This window comes from Alosa sapidissima, chromosome 11, assembly GCF_018492685.1.
Source record: "Alosa sapidissima isolate fAloSap1 chromosome 11, fAloSap1.pri, whole genome shotgun sequence".
Taxonomy (NCBI): domain Eukaryota; kingdom Metazoa; phylum Chordata; class Actinopteri; order Clupeiformes; family Clupeidae; genus Alosa; species Alosa sapidissima.
Genome location: NC_055967.1, coordinates 14,452,966 through 14,474,722, shown reverse-complemented (window position 1 = coordinate 14,474,722; position 21,757 = coordinate 14,452,966). Strand labels below are relative to the sequence as shown.

The 21,757-nt window shown below is 42.8% G+C and overlaps 1 protein-coding gene across 3 annotated transcripts; it reads left to right on the top strand.

Annotated features, from left to right (window-relative positions):
- The first annotated feature begins 11,789 nt into the window (after positions 1-11,789).
- sympk (symplekin) lies at positions 11,790-21,420 on the top strand. 3 transcript variants are annotated; one of them, XM_042110904.1, is made up of 27 exons: positions 11,790-12,037; positions 12,570-12,683; positions 12,786-12,851; positions 13,002-13,055; positions 13,171-13,244; positions 13,352-13,478; positions 13,584-13,833; positions 13,962-14,132; positions 14,251-14,490; positions 14,626-14,780; positions 14,945-15,095; positions 15,339-15,579; positions 15,711-15,861; positions 16,536-16,771; positions 17,118-17,199; positions 17,346-17,459; positions 17,607-17,754; positions 17,861-18,021; positions 18,312-18,420; positions 19,038-19,138; positions 19,235-19,325; positions 19,450-19,551; positions 19,678-19,865; positions 20,167-20,343; positions 20,509-20,613; positions 20,816-21,004; positions 21,157-21,420. In XM_042110904.1, exons 2-27 carry the CDS (start codon positions 12,582-12,584, stop codon positions 21,322-21,324), a joined length of 3,753 nt encoding a protein of 1,250 aa, XP_041966838.1. In that variant the 5' UTR covers positions 11,790-12,037; positions 12,570-12,581; the 3' UTR covers positions 21,325-21,420. The 3 variants fall into 3 exon arrangements, with proteins under 3 accessions (XP_041966838.1, XP_041966836.1, XP_041966837.1); XM_042110902.1 differs by having other exon boundaries at positions 21,154-21,420; XM_042110903.1 differs by having other exon boundaries at positions 11,790-12,042; positions 21,154-21,420.
- The last annotated feature ends 337 nt before the right edge of the window (positions 21,421-21,757 follow it).

Below are 21,757 nucleotides of genomic sequence, written 5' to 3'. Positions count from 1 at the left end.
TAGGTGATCTCATTATAGTTCATTTCACATTTTATTTTATGGTTCCAGCGTGATTGGAACCATGCATCATGCAGAGTTTCAGCCTGACCTTTGGGTTAATGGGTTGACCTTTACATCCGATGGCCACAAGGACGGAAAAAAAGGGGAGCAGCTTTATGAGCGGTGGGCAGAGAATGGTTCTGACAGCTGGTTAGCAGCAGAGGGAACACACACACACACACACACACACACACACACACACACACACATCAAAAGCGCTGCAAGGTCTTCACAAAGACCAGTTGATATACACACACACACACACACACACACACACAAACAAAGTAAGTGAGAGACAGGAAGAGCAGGAGGAGGAGAGAGAGAGAGATGCTAGAGAAACAAGCTTTTGTTGTGAATCTATAATTATCTGGCAGTGAAAGAAGTACAGGCTATTGCTGTCTCTTCCTTGCTCCTGTCATTCTCCTTCTAGTTTACAAGGCATAGAGATATGTTCTTCATAACAATGTTACTAAAAAAGGAAGAGATTATGTGATTATAACAACACTGTCATAATTTATCATTTCACTTTGTTATATCATAAAAGTTTGTTATTTCATAAGAGCCTTCACCCATCTTGCTTATCAACTCCAAAGACAAAAGAAAGCCTACTGTATTTCAGTAATTGTGTTGTGTCATCTCCAGATGAAAAATAATAATGGTAATTAAAGTATTGTTTAAGTCAAGTAAAGTCATGTTCATTTATGAAGTGCTTTTCTAACACAGAGGTCATTCAATGTGCTTTACATAAACAAAATCAAACAGAAATAGCTAATAGCTAATCAAAGCACAGAAGGGCAATAATCAAAGAACAGTTTAAAAAGTAAAGAATAAGAAAGAAAGCATAAACCTCACAAGGTAATAGTACTGTACATAAAAGCATAAAAGGGCAATAGTTTAAAAGTGTTTAAAAAGGTTACTCAGTGATAGTGATACTAGTCAAACACCCAGTGAACAGCAGCACTTTATCAAAATACTTGAAGTAGTCCCATACTGTGCACGCACACATATATTACCTTTCAGGGCCAAAATGCCTGACCACAGGGTTCAAATCCTTGATTAACGCCCAATAATTAACACTCAGAGTTTCAGAGAAACCCAGTATCTGAAACTCTCGAGCCGTAAAGAATGAGCCGTTTCACTCTGACTAGGGATGTAACGGCATGAAAATTTAACCTCACGGTTATAGTGACCAAAATTATAACGGTTTTCGGTATTATCGCGGTATTTTTAAAAGTGTGTTCAATATGTTCAGAAAGCACTAATAGGCCTACACAAGCTGAAAAAGTTTCAAAAAGTGTGACAGCATAAATTATATTCCAATATATAGGCAAAACCTTATCAAAGGGATGCTGGAACTCATTTTCACCTGGGGTTGCTCATAGAGGGGGTGCTGAGGGAGGGTAAAAAAATTGTTACTGAGTAGATGTGATTCCTTTATTCTGGTGCATTTTAAGGTGGCCCTGAAGAATTGCTACTGAAGAAGGGCATATTTTCATTCACATTCATAGGCCTACATCCTGACTGGACAAACAAACCTGGCTGAGCTGAGCATTGTTAATTCATAGCATAACGTTACCGTGGCATTGTGTGTTGTCCCGTTCACTTTTTCCTTGGTCATGTTTAATTGGCCACAGTTAAATTCATCAAGTAGATAACAGAATCAGTAGGGTACCAGTTTTGTTTCATTGTACCAGGCCTACTGTATGTCAAAAGAAGGCTTGGATGAAGCTGGGAAGGATTAAACGCACGGTTTCCACACCGTGGTAATCAGCAGTGATAATACTTAAGGGATATTTATAATGAAAACGGTAATTGTAATCGTCAACATTTTTATCGCGGTTGATGGTAATTTTGATACCATAGATTTAATAGAGACCCAGTCAGACCAATAGTATGAAAAATCAGGAACAGAGTTTATTTACAATGATGCGCATCAAGGGAGAGACAGCATGACTTCACCTAAAGATCCATCAGCTGCTCTAACTAGACAAGGAAATAGTTCGAGTTTAAGTATCCTTCCAGGCTGACGGGAGATGGCGTTGGTCATCCCATCTCACGTGGACTACACTGAATCAGACCCTGATTAGTGGCAACCTTGGAATCCGGAGCAGATAGCTACTGACGCAGCCATGCAGAACAGTGAAACACTGCAAAGTCATAATATTCCCGCTTATCTCTAAATACAGTCACACACAGATATACACAGGGACAGTACAGATATCATACAGTCATTACATAGAATCATACTTTTAGTATCAAAGTGACTCACTAATGAGAAATGCAGAACATTAAACCACATATTGGAATATTGGACATAATCCAGAACATTAAACCATATATTGGAATATTGGACATAATGTTCTATTCCACTTTCTCTCACGGTTTACCATTATACCTGTAATCGTTACATCCCTAACTCTGACTATGCCCGATCTGTCTATTCTGTTAGGACAACTAAGGACTGCAATAGTACTGCAAGGAACAATAGTACTCAACAATAAGTACTGTTTCACACACACACACACACACACACACACACACACACACACACACACACACACACATACACACACACGCACACACACACACACACACACACACACACACACACACACACACACACACACACACACACACACACACTTAAGTATATTACAGTATCAGTGGGGACGTAAATGCTCCTTGGAGACAGTGAGAAGAACACTGTGCTGGTCCTGGGTCACCTCCAGTAATGCCTTTCCACACATGCTTTGGTGCTTGGCAACCACAGAACGTGTCAAAACAAAGGACTCAGGTGTTAATTAAAGACCTGCAGACGAAGAAGCCTCCGATGGAGGACAAGGGGACAGGGACAAGCCAACAGCTGTAAAGCATGTCACAAAGCAACAACGTCATGTCAAACGCTGTTGGCTTGTTTTTAGCACAGCCATTTGTCAGAATCTTGATTTTTTTTTTAAAAAGAAAAACTTGCAGGATTGTGTTAACCAAAGGTATAATTGCCACCCTTGACCTTAAGATATTTTTAACTAGAGCCAAACTTACAAAATTAAAAAGTACACATGCAGTATAAACTCCTCTGTAAATACAGAGCTAATTTCCACAGTGGAGCTGTCTTTATGTATTCTTACAGCCACATCACAAAGGCTTCTCCCATATTGTGATGCTATATGGCCATGTGAGAGTAATAACCATGGTTGTGATTCATATTCAGCTCTGTGATCAGTTCAGAGATCCTGTGTGTTAGAACAATATCTACTCCAGGCACCTTCAGGCCTATATTGCCAAACACATCAGATAGTAAGCTGACTAGATTTTAACAGTGCCAATTGTGCTTTTTTTGGCGTTTGGTGTAAATGTACGTCTGGCTTGATCCCCTAATGCCTCTTTAACTCTCTCAATCTAATGAACATTAGCTGCACATATAGTGTACATTGGAATAAAACAACTTAACATTTTTAGGGGGGCCACAGCTATATCTACTTTGTATTTCTTGGGAAAGCATTCATCAAGTGCATATGGAACTGAAACATATTACAAGCAGGGCGTATGTAGGACGATCTCCATCGAATGTTGGCGATGAATCATTTGATGATTGCGATGACTCAGAGCAGACATGGCGCTGGCGGACCCTGGCCACAGAAATGCAAACAGCACGGCCCTCACCGACTGAGTGGTCCTGAGTTTATGGCCACTGATGAAGCTGCTTTTGTTCATAGAAAGTCACATTCATTAGAGAATCCTATACACAGTTGGCCTCTGTGTCCATCAGGTCATGCGTGCAATGGGCTTGTGAACTGGGTGCCGGGAACAGAAGCTTCGTCCATTTCTATGAAGCTGCATTGTTTATGACTCCCAAATGGCTGTGGGGCTGTTTTTCAGGTCAGTTTGTTAGCCACTTTACAGCTTTACGACACGACATTGCACACTTGTTGCCTGGAAAGCATGCTATCGGGCAATAATCTCTTGAGAGCTTTTGTAATCTCACTGCTCTTTGTCCTCTCTCTCTCTCTCTCTCTCTCTCTCTCTCTCTCTCTCACACACACACACACACACACACATACTCTTTCGCACACATGCAGAAGCGGACAGAGTACACAGCTTCATTACTTGAGTAAAAGTACAGATACCCTTTGCTAAATTTTACTCAAGTACAAGTAAAAGTACAACAGTCATATGTCTACGTACAATTACTGAAGTAGTTGTTTTTAAAAGTACTTGAGTATCAAGAGTACAAGAGTAGGCTAGCCTACATTTTCTAAATATTGCATTACTACTGCCACTGTGCTTACATTTATGTACAGAAACGTCTTACATGGAGTTTTGAAAAATGTTAATGTTAATACCTTGGAGAATGTAAAAGGAATTGAAAGTAAAATCAAGTCATTTTCATCTTTTTACCATGTTACTAGGGATGGACAGTATTTCTAATACATGTATTTAAAATACGTATTTCAAATACAAAATACTATTTTGGAATTGAAACACTTGAAGCGAAAACTATCATTAACTTGTTCAGAAAATTGAAATAGTCTGGCGAGGTGAGGCCACGGGTTGGCACATTCCCGGGATGGACCTGCTGCGTCTTCATCCATTGTTTCGTCCATGGTTTCGTCTCTTATCTAAATCTGACCATGGAGTTGACTTTGGCAAAAAGCTGAAGGTGATTGCTGATAGGCTGTCCCAATCAGTGTTGCCTGCACAATCCAATCACGTTTGAGAGGGAAACAACAAAGTGAGGGTATTCACACATACATACAAACACACACAAATACACACAAACACACACACGCATATACACACACACACTTTCATGGGCTCTGGGTGAGCCCTGCATGAAGCATTTAGACAAAACCTGCATGAGGCTCACTAAATTGATGATCTGTTTATGTTTGCATCATTAGTGCACTGTGACTGTGACGTGTGATGGTGACACATGGGTGAGATAAGAGGATCATGGGGCTGGACAGGAAGTGAGCATGGCCAGGTGAAACAGCAGATGGGGTGGGAGAGATGTGGGGCTTCCGTGCACGTGGTCAACTCTGCTGACTCTGCTGGTAGTGGACGCTTTGTGGCTATCAGCTTCCTCCCTTTATCTAACACAGTTGAATGATAACCAGGGGCTTCCCCAGGGAATATTGATGTCACATATGCTCTGAATCTGTGATACACAATCATACCCTCCGCTGCTTCTGTTGTTCAGGCCTCCTGGGGGCTCAGTTCATCCATATTCTAGTTTTTCATGATGCTTATCGATTCTGTGTTCAAACTGAAGGTTATCCCTTGTAACCATGGGTCCCATGACAACCAGGTCCTAATGCATGTGCGTACATACTGTATGAGTCCAACATACAATTACAACATGCAACATGAAAAGGATGTGTAACCTACCTCTCGTATTATATCTGCTTTATATAGCCTATGACAGGTTTTAAAACTATAATGGCATGTTTGGCCATCTTGTTAATAACACACTTTTCAAGGCCAAAAGAATAGCACAGAGTGGATTGTTTCATTCTAGCAAGGATCACATGTTTAAACTGTAGAATGCTAACACCTAGCTTATTCACTGACAATGCCAAACCTGTCGGAATAAACCTAAAAAACAAGTAGGCCTATGGAAAAATAGCAAATCATAGATGGAGGTGAAATTTCCTGCAGAACTGCAAATAATTCCTCCAAAACTGCAGTTTTGACACTTGATGTAGAGCAGGGTTCAGTTGCATAGCACACAGCTGAAATATTGCCAGACTGGCTGAAAGCCTCAATACTACCAGAGAAAAGGCCCCAGTGAACGGCAGCAAACCAAATATGCGCAAACTATACCCAGGGTTTTAAAAGAGGTATTACGCAGCTGAAAAGACAAATGCCATCTCATGTGAAAGTAATTCGAAATTGAATTGCAAAAAAGCAATGCAACAGTACAGTTCACCAGCGAAACTGTTATGTAGGAGGTCACCCACTGTGCCTATTTTCCGCAGCCTCAACTTTTATGTTGTTAGCATTGTCAGAAGACAAGAGCATCCTTGAGGCAGGTGTGAAGTGGGCTTTGGGTCCTTCACGCTACAGCCAGGAGACGTCAGTGTGTAACCAGGAGTCAGCCATTCATCTAAAGAAAGGAGCAAAAGAACACACTGTTTGGAGGCCCTAATTGTTTGTATTTGCCTTGTTCTAGTCATTGATTCTAGTGGATGAATTTATGTTTTCTGTTTTAGCTCAACGCACAGCATCCAAGTAGGCTAAAGAACAGGCTTGCTAAATGTTAGCAAATTGCTATACTATCTGGAATACCATTCCAATAGGATTCATACACTTCATTGTTAGTGTGTCTTTTCCTTTACTCCTTTACCCATTGATCTAGAATAGTGACAGACAATCTGGATCATTAACTGCTTGCAGAGGTGCAAAAGTCTGGCCTCAGAAAGTAGCCTAAAAATCCTATCACATATTTGTTTCAACCATTTACTGTCAGGTATATCAGGTAGATTGGTCAAATCACTTAAGTGCACAGGTATATGACTTTTACTTTCTACTTTACTTCCTTCCTGCTTGCATTGGTCATACATGACAGATAGTTCAAGGGGAGCAGCTTCCATTTCATGACGTTTTTTCTGCTGTCCTGCAATAATCTCCAGAGTCTCCTGGGCTTTGTAAGGAAAAGGGAAAAACTGTGGTATTACAAGAAAATCCACTTGTCCCCAAGAGAGGGGGTTGCCTAAATATGAGGAAAGGGCCACACAAAACCGCCACTGTATGCTCTCTGTCCTGTGTAATAATACAGTCCCCTGAGACATACCATCCCACTGAATATTTATACAGAATAGCACTGGAGCTAAATATTTACTCTGTCTGCCATTAGTATTGAGCATTTGCACTGTCATGATTCATGAGATTCTGTCAAAATCCACATATTCAGAACATGACTGGTTGTGTCCAGTCCAGGAAATTTAGAAAAAACTGAGCCACAGCCTAGTAAATCTTTCTCAGTCAAGAAAAAAATGACCCTTTCCTTTGTCAGTTTTACAGCTTTGCTGGACTAGGGAGACAGTAATATATTGAGAATATTTCATTTTTGGCCACATTGTCTGTTGTGCCTTTCTTTTTTGTTCTATAGCAGGCAGAACAGCCAAGATTTATTTCTGTGAATAGTTTATGGGGACACGCCGTTAATGAGTGTAGTAAATTGATGAGACGCATAATTGAAGTTTTGCTGTGGGACAGCCACATACTGTAGAAACTCTGAGGGCCAACAGTGAATAAGGGCCTTTCAAAGCCAAATTTAATTTGTGTCTGTATGGCTCTGCTTTGGCCTTGACGGATAGCAAACAAATGCTCACACTGCCTTGACAGTGGGAACTGAAAGTGGCTCTGTGCAATTAAAAATAGTTGAAATGCCTGCCTTTCATGACTGCCAGCAGTCATGGGTAAATAGGACTAATCTGGGGAACAACCAACGAAGGGTGAGAACAAAGGCTGGCCGCCACCGAGAATGATCGCAGACTCAACGTCACACACTGCCCTCTTCCTACTGCTGGTATAATCAACCCAACAGATTCATCAATGCAAAGTTTACTTTGCCAAGAATGCTACACTGTGTGACCTGAACAGACCTTGGCTGTCCTCAAAGTCAACCTGTGGCATGACTGCGCGCAAAGCCATTAAAATGCCTATTGACAAAGGGATGCAGGCTTTAACATACTGATGTGATGAGGCACCTGTCAGGATGAGACATTGCCCATTATGTTAGCTGGGAGAGGCCAACTGACCTTGTTTACTCCCTCTATACCCCAACAGCATATGCACTCGGGCACTAACTTTAAACAAACAATAACAACAATTTGCCACTTTCTAAAAGGATGTTGGTATAGGTAATCAGGACTGGTATCATCTACAAATGAATTTGAATGCCATGTAAAGGACAGATAAACACACCTGTAGTTTCAACTAGCCACTGATAAATGCACTGTCTAGTTTTGTGGTCCAGGTATGACCACCTTGTATAAAATGTAAGAGAAAAACCATAAGACTTTGTGAACTATATGGCCAAAAAACATGACTTGTTACAAGTATTTTATTTATTTTTTTTAAATACTTTTTTGATCCCGTGAGGGAAATTTGGTCTCTGCATATAACCCAATCGGTGAATTAGTGAAACACAAACAGCACACAGTGAACACACAGTGAGATGAAGCACACACTAATCCCAGCGCAGTGAGCTGCCTGCTTCAACGGCGGCGCTCGGGAGCAGTGAGGGGTTAGGTGCCTTGCTCAAGGGCACTTCAGCTGCGGCCCACTGGTCGGGGCTCGAACCGGCAACTCTCCAGTTACAAGTCCAGAGTGCTAACCAGTGGGCCATGGCTGCCCCTTTTATCAGCCGTGTGCTGTTTTTGTAAGGATTTTGTTAGTTGTTATACTGTTATTATACTATACTGTTGTTTCAGTATAGTTTACCTGTATGCTGGTTATGACAGGACTAAGCAACAACATTCACCAAACCCAAACAAGAAAACTTGACAACATCTCAATGTCAAAGTAGTTTGAACTGTGAAATAGGATGACGTAGTCATACATCATGATCCACCACAGATCACACAGCAGACCTCCTATCACATGTCACAGCTGCCCGGGTCGTCATCTGCTGTAGTACGGCAGTGAAAACGCATGACTGCTGATGATACCCAGATGTGAAAACAAGGCTAAAAATAGCCCTTTTGTTCTGTTTCACTGTTCAAAACATAAATATTAGGCCTTGTTGGAACTGACAAGCTTATGGAATAATGATTACTGAAGGAAACCCTCATACCAACCTGCAGAACAAACCTTTTCACAGACAGAAGTTTCCAAAAAGAGTCTGACCTATATAAAATAGAAATCTTACGGACATGATTGCTTTCCCACACAATCAAAAAGCACAGTTTTGAGCTATGCCTTGCTTTTTTTAGTCCATTTCCCACACACACATAAACAAACACAAGGACAAGTCCATCTCGTTTGATATTTTCCATTTAGAAGCCTTAGCAACAGGAAAAAAGCTGACCTTACTCAAACTGAAGGTCTGTGGAGCTCTTTGTATTCAACAAGGCAGGTTTTCAGAGCTTTCCAGAGACTCTGAGTAAGGCTGCTTCTCTTAGAAAAAATACAACAGCATGGTTTTTAAAAACATAACCTATTCAAAGATGTCATGGAAAAGTCTTCAACATTTCTAATTGTCTTGCTCTTGGGGATTGTCTGGACAAGGGGACAGAACATAGCTCTAAAATGATAAACATCAAAAGCATTATTCAGGATAGATTATCGTCTCTTTATCTCTTCTCAATCATCGCATCTCATTTAGGCAGGAATTTTCTTAACATCTAAAGTGGGCTAAATGTTACTAACAGGATAAAAATAAGGATAAGGAGAACTGCTATCTTCTGAAAGGCATTGCCGGAAATATTATTCTGAGGTATTACTGACCTCTACTGGTGGAATATTGACCTTCATGAACATCAGAGGTGAAAATGACCCGTAGTAACCTGCCATGTAACTAACAACTTTAAGAAACAATCAAATTTAAATAACTGTCTACAACTAAGCTACATTTCACAATTGAAGACAACATTGTGAAATGTAGCCTGATTGCTACTTTTCACCATATGGTGTGGCAGTGTCCAGAGGTTACATGTACAGTAATAGATTTTGGCATAGTGTTTCATCCATCATGTCAAGTATTATCAAAGTACCCATCCCTCTCTCACCATGTTTGCTTCTACTCAATGACACATCGTCCCTAAAGCAAACTATAAACGATAGGCGTCTTCTTCTGGCTGGTCTGACAGCCGCTAAAAGAATGATAGTCTGTCGCTGGAAACCACCACATGCATTGTCAGTGAGGAAATGGCTCTCTTCTTAACAGGATATTGCTCAGCTAGAGCTCTCCACAGCACATTTACATTATGCTAAAACCTCTCATATTGATTGCTGGTCAGAGCTCTTAGAGAAAATAAATGACATGATGTAGATAAGGTCAAACTTAGCATCTCTCTCTAATACTCTAGGAAATATCTACTGTATGGTTACACTGGAAAGGAGATTCCTGGGTGGCAGGGGGAAAGGGTTGAGTGTGTGTGTGTGTGTGTGTGTGTGTGTGTGTGTGTTTTGTGTTGCTCTTTTTTTTCTTTCCTCCTTATGTGTCTGTTAACTGTACAATACCTTGAGCGAATCATGTTAGGGGTTGGAGGGTGGGCATTGGGCTGGGTGGGTTGGAGGGAGGGGGGACATGGGGAGGGGAGGGGAAGCAGGCATCAGAATAAGTTCACTGTGCTTCTGTTATATCTGTAATGATGCTGTAACCGGCCTTGCTTTTTTTTTCCTCCTGTGAAGGTGTTTCCCCTCCAATGTGTAAACAATGATTGCAAGAAAATATATAAATAATTGATCACAAAAAAAATTAATGTAGCCTGAACGCTGAAACAAATTATATTTGCCCAGGATACAGCCAATACCTTCAAAGAAATACTGTTTTGACTTGTTAAAGATGAGCACAGCAGGTGCAATTAAATGAACAATGAAAAAAGAAGTAAAGTCATATCTGCTCCAGCAGGACCAGCACATTTGACAGAAGTATCACCTCACTTGTGTGTGTTACTGCAGTTGAGGATATTTGCATATGCATGATGGCTTTAACGAGATTATAGATTCCAATCCAGGTCCCTTAAATGAGACTTGGTATTTGCAGAGATACTTAAGTACAATACTTAAGTATGAATGGGGAGTATTATCTGTATCTATATCTGTACTTTTACTTTTCTTCCTACTTTCTTTATTCCTACTTTACTTTTACTTCATTACATTTTTTTAATTAAATGTATACTTTTACTCCACTACATTTTCATTAGCAGCATTGAAAGTAGCCTAAAATAATGTGCTAATGAAAACAAAAGCCACAGTTTACATTCAGCATGTTAGATACTTGCAACCCAAAGATTTTCTGACCTGATGTCACCACGGGACACAGCAATGAATGAAAACATAGTGACAGTTAAGGCCTAGCAAATATAGCTAAGACATAGCACACCAAGGCCTAGGCTGTTGTAAGGAGCTGATTTAAATTAAAATTCATTAATAGCACTCTTGTTTAGGCTTCCATAGTGTGTTTATGGAGTGTGATGTTGTAGCTGCCCTTCTAAACATTTTGGATAAACTTTATTATAGGTCTATTAAAGGGTACAGTAGGCCTACAGTAAATGAATGGCAGCCATACCTTTGTTCAGGCTTCGAGGACATTGTGTATGAAGTGTAGGCACCAAGTTTTAAGGTGCTGCATAGCCTATCCAAAAAGCCTATTCTGACTGCTTTCTTTTTTTACTAAAAGCATAGCGAAGAGAGGGAGTTGTCATCCCACCTGGCATCGAAAGCTTTTACTAGTACTTTGTAGGCCTACATCTAATTTCAGTACTTAAGTATGTTTTATAATGGGCTTGTCACGGGCTATTTAAGTAGTGTCAATAATATATCATTTAAGACTTTTGTGCTACTTAAGTGGTATGCTTATAGATTTTTACTTAAGTCATGTTCTGATCAAATATCTGTACTTCTATTCAAGTGTGGGTTTCAGATACTTTATATATCAAACAACTCTGATCATTTGCAGAATTTGTAGGCACTTCCCATGTTCCCATGTTCTCAGTGAACTTGATTTTTCACTCCAGGCCAATTGGTGGCGCACTATCATTTGCAGTAATTAATTCCAACACACAGTTTCTTCGTTTGCTGGAAAAATATGGCGCTTCTAGTACACAGTAGGCTACTGTGTGTGTGCCATGTAGTGTAGTTAATAGTTTTCAGTGAATTACTTTGACATGTACCTTTGTGGATTATATATTTTTGTGTGATAGGGATGGCACTCTCCTAGATTGTTGTTACTAAAACTCTTTACTAATCACATCACAGTTGACTGACCTGCGTCACGATTGCTAGCCACGTTAGCCATATAGCTAACATTTAGTTTGTAAGCGACCAGGTAAGGTGAGCATTTTAAAAAAAATATTTACTTTGATCATTAATAGCCTAGCTTACAGGATAGTTTACTACTAGTTAATATTGTAATGACCGGTGTAGAATAGCCTGTAGCTTGATATAGGCCTTAGGTTAGCTAGCAATATCCAGCTTAATGCACTTGTGTTATGGCTTCAGTCATCTGACTTACTGATGTGTTTGATCACGGTCTAAGTTATCTTTCCAAATGGTTAGAAAGTTTGAGATGTTGCTCTGACATAACATGGCATTGAATTACTATGTAATGACAGCTGATTAGCGGCAGAATCCACTTACCTGAAGACACTCAGATAACTTTTCAGGGTGAAGGGATGAATGGTATATTGTTCAATCAGTGAGAGTATCTTATGTTGTTCTCCAGGAATTTATGAGATGCATTAAGAGTTTAGGTACAAAAGAAAACTTGATTTAATCATTATGTTATATTCTATGCCATATAGTGGGAACTTTCTATTCAATAATGCATTAATAAAATAGGACTACTTGTTGTCACCAAGGAAACTTCCAAGATGGCCTCAGGGAACGGTCAGGGTCCTGAGCTGAGGTCAAGTGCGGCATCCCGTTCCGCCAGTGGAGAGGATATTGCTTTAGATATGACCACCAGTGAAAAGGTACCACTTTCAAACAATGTACATTGCCGTCTGCATAGCTGCACAGACAAACCTTTTGTACTCTTGAGGCACTTTGACAAAGCTGTTGTGTCATTTTGACAGGTTGTGGATCTTCTGAACCAAGCTGCACTGAGAACTACAGAAAATAAACTTGTAGACCTGAAGCAGGTGTGGTTTTTACATGGCTATGTGTTCGAACGAAGGCATTGAATAATGGAATTAAGTCGTTAAATGGAGTGCACAAGATGTTGTTTGTATTGAAGGCGAAAAATGTGTGCAAGTGTGTGAACATGTTTACTAATTGGTGTTACCTTTTAGGTCCAGGAACTTATCATCAATAAGGATCCTTCACTGCTTGACAACTTTCTTGATGTGAGTATTTGTTGACAAGTCTTCAGAGTCTTTATATGGTTGTCTTTTAAAAGTAGATTTACTTGAATCCTCCATCAATACATAAACATGACATGGATATTGGTCATTCTTACAGGAAATAATAGCTTTTCAGACAGATAAATCTATGGAAGTAAGGAAATTTGTCATTGGCTTCATAGAGGAAGCATGGTAAGTTGTTTTTTATTTTTTTAGGTGACTTCAAAGTAAATAACTCGAGTGATCATGTACTACTACCCTTATGTTTATCTTCTAACATTGTTTACTTTGTTCAACAGCAAAAGGGACAATGAGCTTCTATTGAAGCTTATAGCCAATCTGAATATGCTACTTAAGGATGAAAGTGTGAATGTGCAGAAGAAAGCCATTCTTACACTTACTCAGCTTTATAAAGTAGCTCTTCAGGTAAAATCACATTCCAATCACAAAACCCCAGTCTATGCTGTATGCTACATAATATTGAATAATACTACTACTAGAATAACTGAATCCTGTTTGTGTTTTGTCCAGTGGCTGATGCGGCCCAAGATGGTTTCAGACATGCAGGAGGCCTGCTGGAACATGGTCACTCAGATGAAGGAAGAGGTTCTAGCCATGCTGGACTCCGACAATGATGGGATACGAACCCACGCCATCAAGTTCACAGAGTCTGTGATCATCACCCTGTCGCCACGGACACCCGACTCTGATATCCCCAAGAAACAAGAAGGGGATATTACCCTGGACAAAATCCCGCGAGACCATTCATACATTCGCTATGGTGGGTAGAGAAAACTGGGCACTGTCCATTCTTATGCAGAAGTGTGACTAATGTGTTTGTTAAGGATGTGCAGAATTGGTACGGTCAACAAGCTGACCATTCCTCTTCTTCTCTGGCCCTCTGTGCAGATACTCTTTGTGAGGAAGGGAAGTCCGCACTGGATAAGCTGCTCAAGTTCATGGTCCACCCGGCGATCTCCAGCATCAACCTGACCACAGCCCTGGGCTCTCTTGCCACTCTGGCCCGGCAGCGGCCCATGTTCATGTCCGAGGTGGTGCAGGCGTACGAGACACTGCACGGTAAGTCCATTTCAAACGGCCATGGTCATATGAAAATTCTAATGTTATGAGTGGTGTGCTGTTGTTATAATAGCTGTGAGTGAGTGAGTGAGCTCACTTAACATTTCTCTGTCCACAGCCAACTTGCCCCCAACGTTGGCCAAGTCCCAGGTGAGCAGTGTCCGCAAGAACCTCAAGCTCCACCTGGTGTCCGTGCTGCGGCACCCGTCCAGCCTGGAGTTCCTGGCCCAGATCAGCACGCTGCTGCTGGACTTGGGCATGAACCAGAACGAAATCAACCGCTGCACGCCCGCCGCCCGAGAGCGCAAGAGACCCCACCTGGAGCACTTCTCAGAGGGCAAGAAGAAGATCAAGATGGGTCAGTCAGAGCAGATATTGTTTGCTATATTCAGTGCCGTTTCTTTGTAGATTTTAGTTACTCGCCCAGAGAGTTTTTTAGGGGGTTTTCACTGCACCTGCATCTGATGTGTGTTGTGTGTTTGTTTGCCCTCAGAGCCGGCCACGCTGATCGAGGATGATGAGGATAAGGAGGAGCCTGCCCCAGCCTCCGCTCCCAAGCCTGCAGCCGTGCCGCCCACCCAGTCAGCCATCGATGTCACCGCAGACTTCCTGTTCCCCCTGCTGTCTCCAGACAATGTTGCCAATCTGGTGAGGTTACAGAGATTGAGAATGGATTCTGCATGACATACTGGCTATGATGTTTTGGCAATCAAACTGCCCCTAGTTGCAAGACCCTGGTAACAGTGGAGAGATTCCACTAGAAGACTTTCAGTACATTCTTATTAAAGAGACTTTCACTGTTGTTCATCTAGGTCCTGATCAGCATGGTGTACCTGCCAAACACCATGCCAGCCTCCTTCCAGGCCACATACACCCCTGTGGAGTCCGCAGGCACAGACGCTCAGATCAAACATCTGGCCAGGCTGATGGCCACCCAGATCACAGCGGCTGGAATCGGACCAGGTGGGGAGAAGATCCGGGTGTATGAATATCGAATGCCCTCATTCACATATGATATACAGTACAGTATCTGAAACTTTCCTATTGCCATTAAAGTTCTTGTGTCATGAGACCGCAGGATGGCAATCCCATGTTTATTTTGTGGAACTAAATAGATCTAACCTGGTGATTCCAAAGCCATTAGCTAGTGCAGTCGGTCCATCACTTATTTCACACACTTGAACGGCATCATTCTTTCTTTCCCAGGTGTGGAGCAGCTCAAGGCCCGGGCGGAGGACCCTGGGAAGGAGTCCGGTTCTGGTGAGGGGCCGTCTGAAGAGCTGGCCGGCGGGAAAGACCTCATCATCAAGCGCAAAGTGTCGGCCGTGTCCCTCGGCCAGGCCATCTCAGTGGTCGGGGGCAGCTCGGGGAAGAGCGTCCCCCAGTCTGACGAGGTTCCCCAGGCCAAGAAAATGCCCGAACCCATCGTGCCCTCTGCACAGACCAAGTGAGTCCTCAAAACTCACACAGACCAGCAGGAATTAGCGTGTTGGTGGAGGGAGCCACTTGGTTCACTTGATCCTGGTTGGTTGATGGTGTGTTGGTGGGCCATTGATGTCTTACTCTTCCACCCTCCAGGACGGCTGGCTCCAGCGGGCGTAAGAAAGTGTTCCGATTGGCTGACGTGGTTCAGCCTTTGACTGAGGCCCAGATGACAAAGTTGACCAACTCGGCAGTCCAGCGCATTCTGAAGTCGGAGAAAGCCATTGCACGTAGTGGCATGTCCCATGTGAGTCATCAAATCTCCAACAGCATCATTTAATCTTACTTTTCAGTGACCCAATGCAAGTCATTTTATCAGTGGTTTTCTACATCATGGAGCACTGAGCTTAGGTTTACCATCGTACTTCCCATGAAGCTATAGGAACTTAATGGCCAATGCAGATCAACCAAGGAGTGCATGCATATACACCCTCTACCATGTAAGTAAGGGATAATGGTCGCCGAGGTGTCCTGTTGTACGGAATTAATGGACGAAGGTGAGAGGCAAAGAACTCCCCGAGTCCATTAATTCCGTATAACAGACACCTCGAAGGCTGTTATCCCGCTTATCACCCGGTTGCCACTATAGGCAATAGTCATGCCTTTATAGCACGCAAAGGAAACAAGTGGTTCCGTTTAAAAAGAAGCCGACTTGTTCAGTTTGTTGTACAACTTTCTTTGGCCCTATAACAGCGATAGCATGGACAGTTAGCTTGTTTACAGTTGATTCCATTATTGCGAAGCCTGCTTCCAGGCTCAACCGTCGTCCTACTATGGTTGTTATAGTTACCATTTATAAGCATTGATATGGAACGGTGATTAAACTTCATAGATGTACCGTTATTCAGAATTAATAGCCACCCCACCAGCCAATCAGAAAAGAGTATTTCTTCCTTGTGAGTTGTTCCTTGTGTTTTCCAGGTCAGAGTGAAGTTGCTGGCCCGGTTGGCGACCCAGTTTGAAGGGGCGATGAAGCAGGACATGTTCGAGTTCATCCTGGGGGACATCCGCAACCGTAGTGACCTGGCCTTCGCTCTCCTGTATCAGGAGTACAACATCTATCTGAGCCAGCAGCCATCCAGTACTCTGGACAGCTACGAGTACTGCCTGTTCACCCTGCTCTCAGGACTGCAAGAGAAACCAGAGCAGAGAGACGGGTAAGATTATACACACACACACACACACCACACAAACCTTAACACACACACCACACAAACCTTAACACACACACACACACACATCCAGAGGGCTGTTATGTTCATGTCATGTTTGGTGGAAAAGACGTGTTTTCTATTGCTTATTGCTGAGTCACAAATCTTTGCATAGAGTCGTAAAACAAGTTGTATTTTCTGCTTATCAAACAAAGACATGCAAATGTTCCAATCCCGTCACTCACTTCTTCATTTTTATATATACATAGTCCAGTATTACATTTTCAAACCCCTGGGCAGCATGTTGTCGTAGCACGCGGTTTGTAATTCTGTTCTTCTCCACCTCTTCCAGACTGTTCACTAAGCTGGTGTTGGAGGCCCCTCTCATCACAGAGTCTGCCCTGGAGGTGATCCGGCGCTACTGCGAGGATGAGGTAAGGAGTGTTGCTCAGTCACACGCTTATGGGAACAGTGGAAAGACCGCGAAACCCATTCCGACTTGGGTTTTAAATGTAATTGGAGATATGCATGAATCTGAGCCAGACGGTGCTACCGTATGTTCTTCTGCATGTCTGTTCAGACACGGGTGTACCTGGGGATGACCACGCTGAAAGAGCTCATCCTGAAGCGCCCCTCCAGACAGTTCCAATACCTGCATGTGTTACTGGATCTCAGCTCCCACGAGAAGGAAACGGTACGCTCACAGACTCAATCTGTTTCTTCCACATCATCCTGCTTTTGCACGTGAATATCTGATAACCACCTGCATATTATATTTGAGAACAGTACTACTTGCTTTTAGTAGCAGTTTCAAGTAAAACTGCTTTGGATGGTTTTTTAGGTGCGGTCTAGTGCCCTGTCCTTCATCAAGCGCATGTATGAGAAGGACCAGCTTCGGGATTACATTGAGCGCTTTGCACTGAACTACATGCAGCTGCTGGTTCACCCCAACCCCCCCTCAATGTTCTTCGGAGCAGACAAGGACATAGGTAACCAAACCAAAAGAACCACCCTCATGACATTCACATGACACACCTACTCCAAGACGGTCCACTCAGTGCTCGCTGTTTGCTCATTGAACGTCTTGTCCCACAGAGGTGGCGTCTCCCTGGACGGAGGAGACGGTCATGCAGTGTCTGTACCTGTATCTGGCCCTGCTGCCCCTCAACCATAAGCTGGTGCATGAGCTGGCGGCCGTCTACACCGAGGCCATAGCGGACATCAAGAGAAGCGTTTTGCGGGTCATAGAGCAGCCGGTAAGACCCAGTTTTGGCATAGGAGCTTGTTCTTCTGTGGCAGTCCATCAATTACCTTTTGTTATGAAAAACTATGGTTGGAATTGGCTGTAAACAGTTTGTAGTTCCCCTATTTGTATTTACGTTAGTAATTCACATTTAACTTCGATTTTACACTTTGCTTTTACTTTTTATTTAGTATTAAATCAATTTGTGCAGTGTACTTTTGTTTGCATGGCTTACTTGTGGAAAAACAATGTTAGATTTGACCCACAACATTCACTCATTGCACATCATTGGTGTGACCACAGATCCGAGGAATGGGCATGAACTCTCCTGAGCTGCTGCTGTTGGTGGAAACCTGTCCTAAGGGGGCGGAGACTCTGGTTACCCGCTGTCTAAACATTCTTACCGAAAAAGGTAGTTCAACGCATTGTATGTGTCTATGCCGTAAATAGAGGTTTGAAATTGTTCAGCGTGTATCTCAAATGAAACCGGTAAAAAGATTGAGGTAGATCATTATGGTCTAGTTCAGTGTTTTTCAAACTTTTTTGTGCCACGGCACACTTTTGACACTTAAAACGTCCCACGGCACACTAACATCCTGTGTGAAGAAAAAATAAACATACCATAGCCTAAAATTTCAAAATAATACACAGATATGGCCTTATTATGGCTTCTATGCAAGACCTGCTCAATATAACAAGCGCCCTCTGTTTCATTTGTAGGTGACTATATCTAATTTAATTGTTGTTATGAACTGGATATGTGATGATTCTGTGAGTACTGGATATGGGGCCCCCGTTGTACAATGCCTGCATACCACAAATAGTGCAATCATACAATCAATGAGAGCATGTGGTTATAAATTCTTTGATGCAACAGTTGCTTTTCTGGACCAGTGAGTGACATTTGGGTAATTTTCTGCGGCACACCTGATGATCTCTCACGGCACACTAGTGTGCCCCGGGCACAGTGGTTGAAAATCACTGGTCTAGTTTACTGTTTCTGACCTACGACCTCCACTTCCCCCACAGTGCCACCATCTCCAGAGCTAGTGGAGAGAGTGAGGGACCTCTATCACAAACGAGTGGCAGACATCCGCTTCCTGATTCCTGTCATTAATGGACTTGAGAAGGTCGGTTTCACTATACATTACCCATGTTCTATACATCCTTTTAAAGCAGCCTGACCTTTATTCTGAAGCTGACCACGGGTGCTTGTGTCCACCCAGACGGAGGTTATTCAGGCTCTGCCCAAACTGATCAAGCTGAACCCCACTGTAGTGAAGGAAGTCTTCAACCGGCTGCTTTGTGCCCAGCACAGTAAGTGCTCGTCTCTGCCATTCTAGGAACATTCAGATTCATACAACACTAGTTTATAAATGCACATTTGTGTTTGCATAATGAAGTCAGTTGCTCATATTTTGAACTGTGCTCTGTATTCTAGGTGAAGGTGGTTCCTCAGTGTCTCCAGTGACGCCTAGTGAGCTCCTCATTGCCTTACACAATATTGACTCAACAAAGTGTGACATGAAGTCCATAATCAAAGGTAATACATCTCACTGTGGAATTACCTAACACTTTTTCAAGTATACAGTCTCTTTAATTGTTCTAATATAACTTCTGTGTGTGTGTGTGTGTGTGTGTGTGTGTGTGTGTGTGTGGTTGTGTGTAGCCACAAACCTGTGCTTTGCGGAAAAGAATGTGTACACGTCGGAGGTGCTGGCTGTGGTCATGCAGCAGCTGATGGACCAGAGCCCTCTGCCCATGCTGCTCATGCGCACCGTCCTGCAGTCGCTCACCATGTACCCGCGACTGGGCGGCTTTGTCATGAACATCCTGTCCCGCCTCATCACCAAGAAGGTGGGGGTCACACTGGCCCTCAGATAGGGTGCCAAATCACAGCATGCTGGAGTACAGCGAGTCACTTACTTAGTGTTCCAGAGGAACAGAGTTCCATTAAAATACTAATAATAATTGTGCATGGGCTTAAAACATCATATTGTAGCATATAAGTTCACTGGAAGAAGCCAGAAGAGAACAGACTCTTGTAGAATACACTATCACTAAGTGATGTATATTAGCATTAATAGTGTTACAGATGAGTAGCTTTTGATTCTTTGCAGACAGTTGCCCATAGCCTGATGTGTGCTGCTCCCTGCAGGTGTGGAAGTACCCGCGGGTGTGGGAGGGCTTCGTGCGGTGCTGCCAGCGCACCAAGCCGCAGTCCTTTAGCGTGCTCCTGCAGCTGCCCCCGCCCCAGCTCAGCAGCATGTTTGAGCGCTGCCCTGAGATGAGGGAGCCCCTCCTGCAGCACGTGCACGCCCTAACGCCACACCAGGTAAACACTGACCTGGCCTGCCCTGCCCTGCCCTGCGGCCCTCGCCTCACTGGCCCTTGCCAGTGTTGTCTTTACGTTGTAATTTTGTTTATTTGTCAGATTTGGTCATTTTTATGCTGAGAGAAATTTTGCTCATAAGCTTCCCACCCTGTTCTTGCTTTTCAGCAAGCTCACATACCAGCCTCCATCATGACTGTGCTAGAGGCAGACAACAAAGAACCTGAGCCAGAACCTGAACCAATACCCGTAGAACCTGTGGAAGAACCAGAGGTGTGTAACATTCCAACAACAGACACAGAGACAAAATACTTAATATTCCAGGAAAATAGATAGATATCATTTATGAATACATTTTGGACATTGGTAACTTGTGGGATGTAGCCATAAAAAGGACAGAGTTTATTTAAATGATATAGCCTCATTGTACCACAGCTAAGTTGTTGTTTTTCCCTGACTCTTCCCTGTCTTCCAGGTACAGAGTCTACCGACACAACCTGCGATCATCTTACCAGAACAGGCAGAAGAAGTCCCGGTGGAGATTCAGACTGTGGAGCCGGCCCATCCTCAGTACCTTCCCAGCACGGAGGAGCCAGAGGAGCCGATGCAGACGGCCCCCTCAGCCTTCACCCCTCAGGAAGAGCCCGCTGAGCCTGTCCCACAGGTAAGATACTCACATAGAGGACCGGTGTCTCACACAACAACGAGTTATCTGCTGTTCTACCACCTGTTCTTCATCTGCTGTTCTACTTCATGTTCTGTCTGTTCTGCTGTGGTCCTGTTGGGGCTGGGATTCACGGGTGTTCCTTTTAGCAGGAGGAGGTCACAGAGCAGGAGCCAATCGCCTCTCCAGCACCTCCAGAACAGGAAGCAGAAAACCCGACAGAGGAAGCACTTCCAGAGCATTCCGATGAGGCTGAGCAACCAGACGAACCGCCAGAGGAAAACGTCATGGAAACAGATGCTAGTGCTGCAGATGAATGATTTTTTTTTTTTTTTTATGTAGATCTTCAAATGCTGAAATAGTGTTTTTTGTTCATTGTGAAATATTCAAAATAAAAAAAAATCTTTTGAATTGTATAATATCTATCCACCTGGTATAACTGCAATAGCACATTAGAGATGGAGAAGATTGGAGGTATCCCTTGAGCTGAGCGCTGTTTGTGTAGAAAAGAATATTTTCTTGCACTTTCACAAAAGTCCACCTGGTGGAGCTGTAGCACTAGTTAGTAACCTACATCGGTGGGACTGGAGGAAACACTTGATTCCGAAGAAAATCCCAACAGCGACAAAGCATGTAAAACACCTACAATATGAATTGTCAATACTCATAATTTACACATAAATTAAAAAAAAAAAAAATATCACCAGTGCGGCGAAAAGGATAAAGTTTGATGGTAGGCTAAATAATGACCGA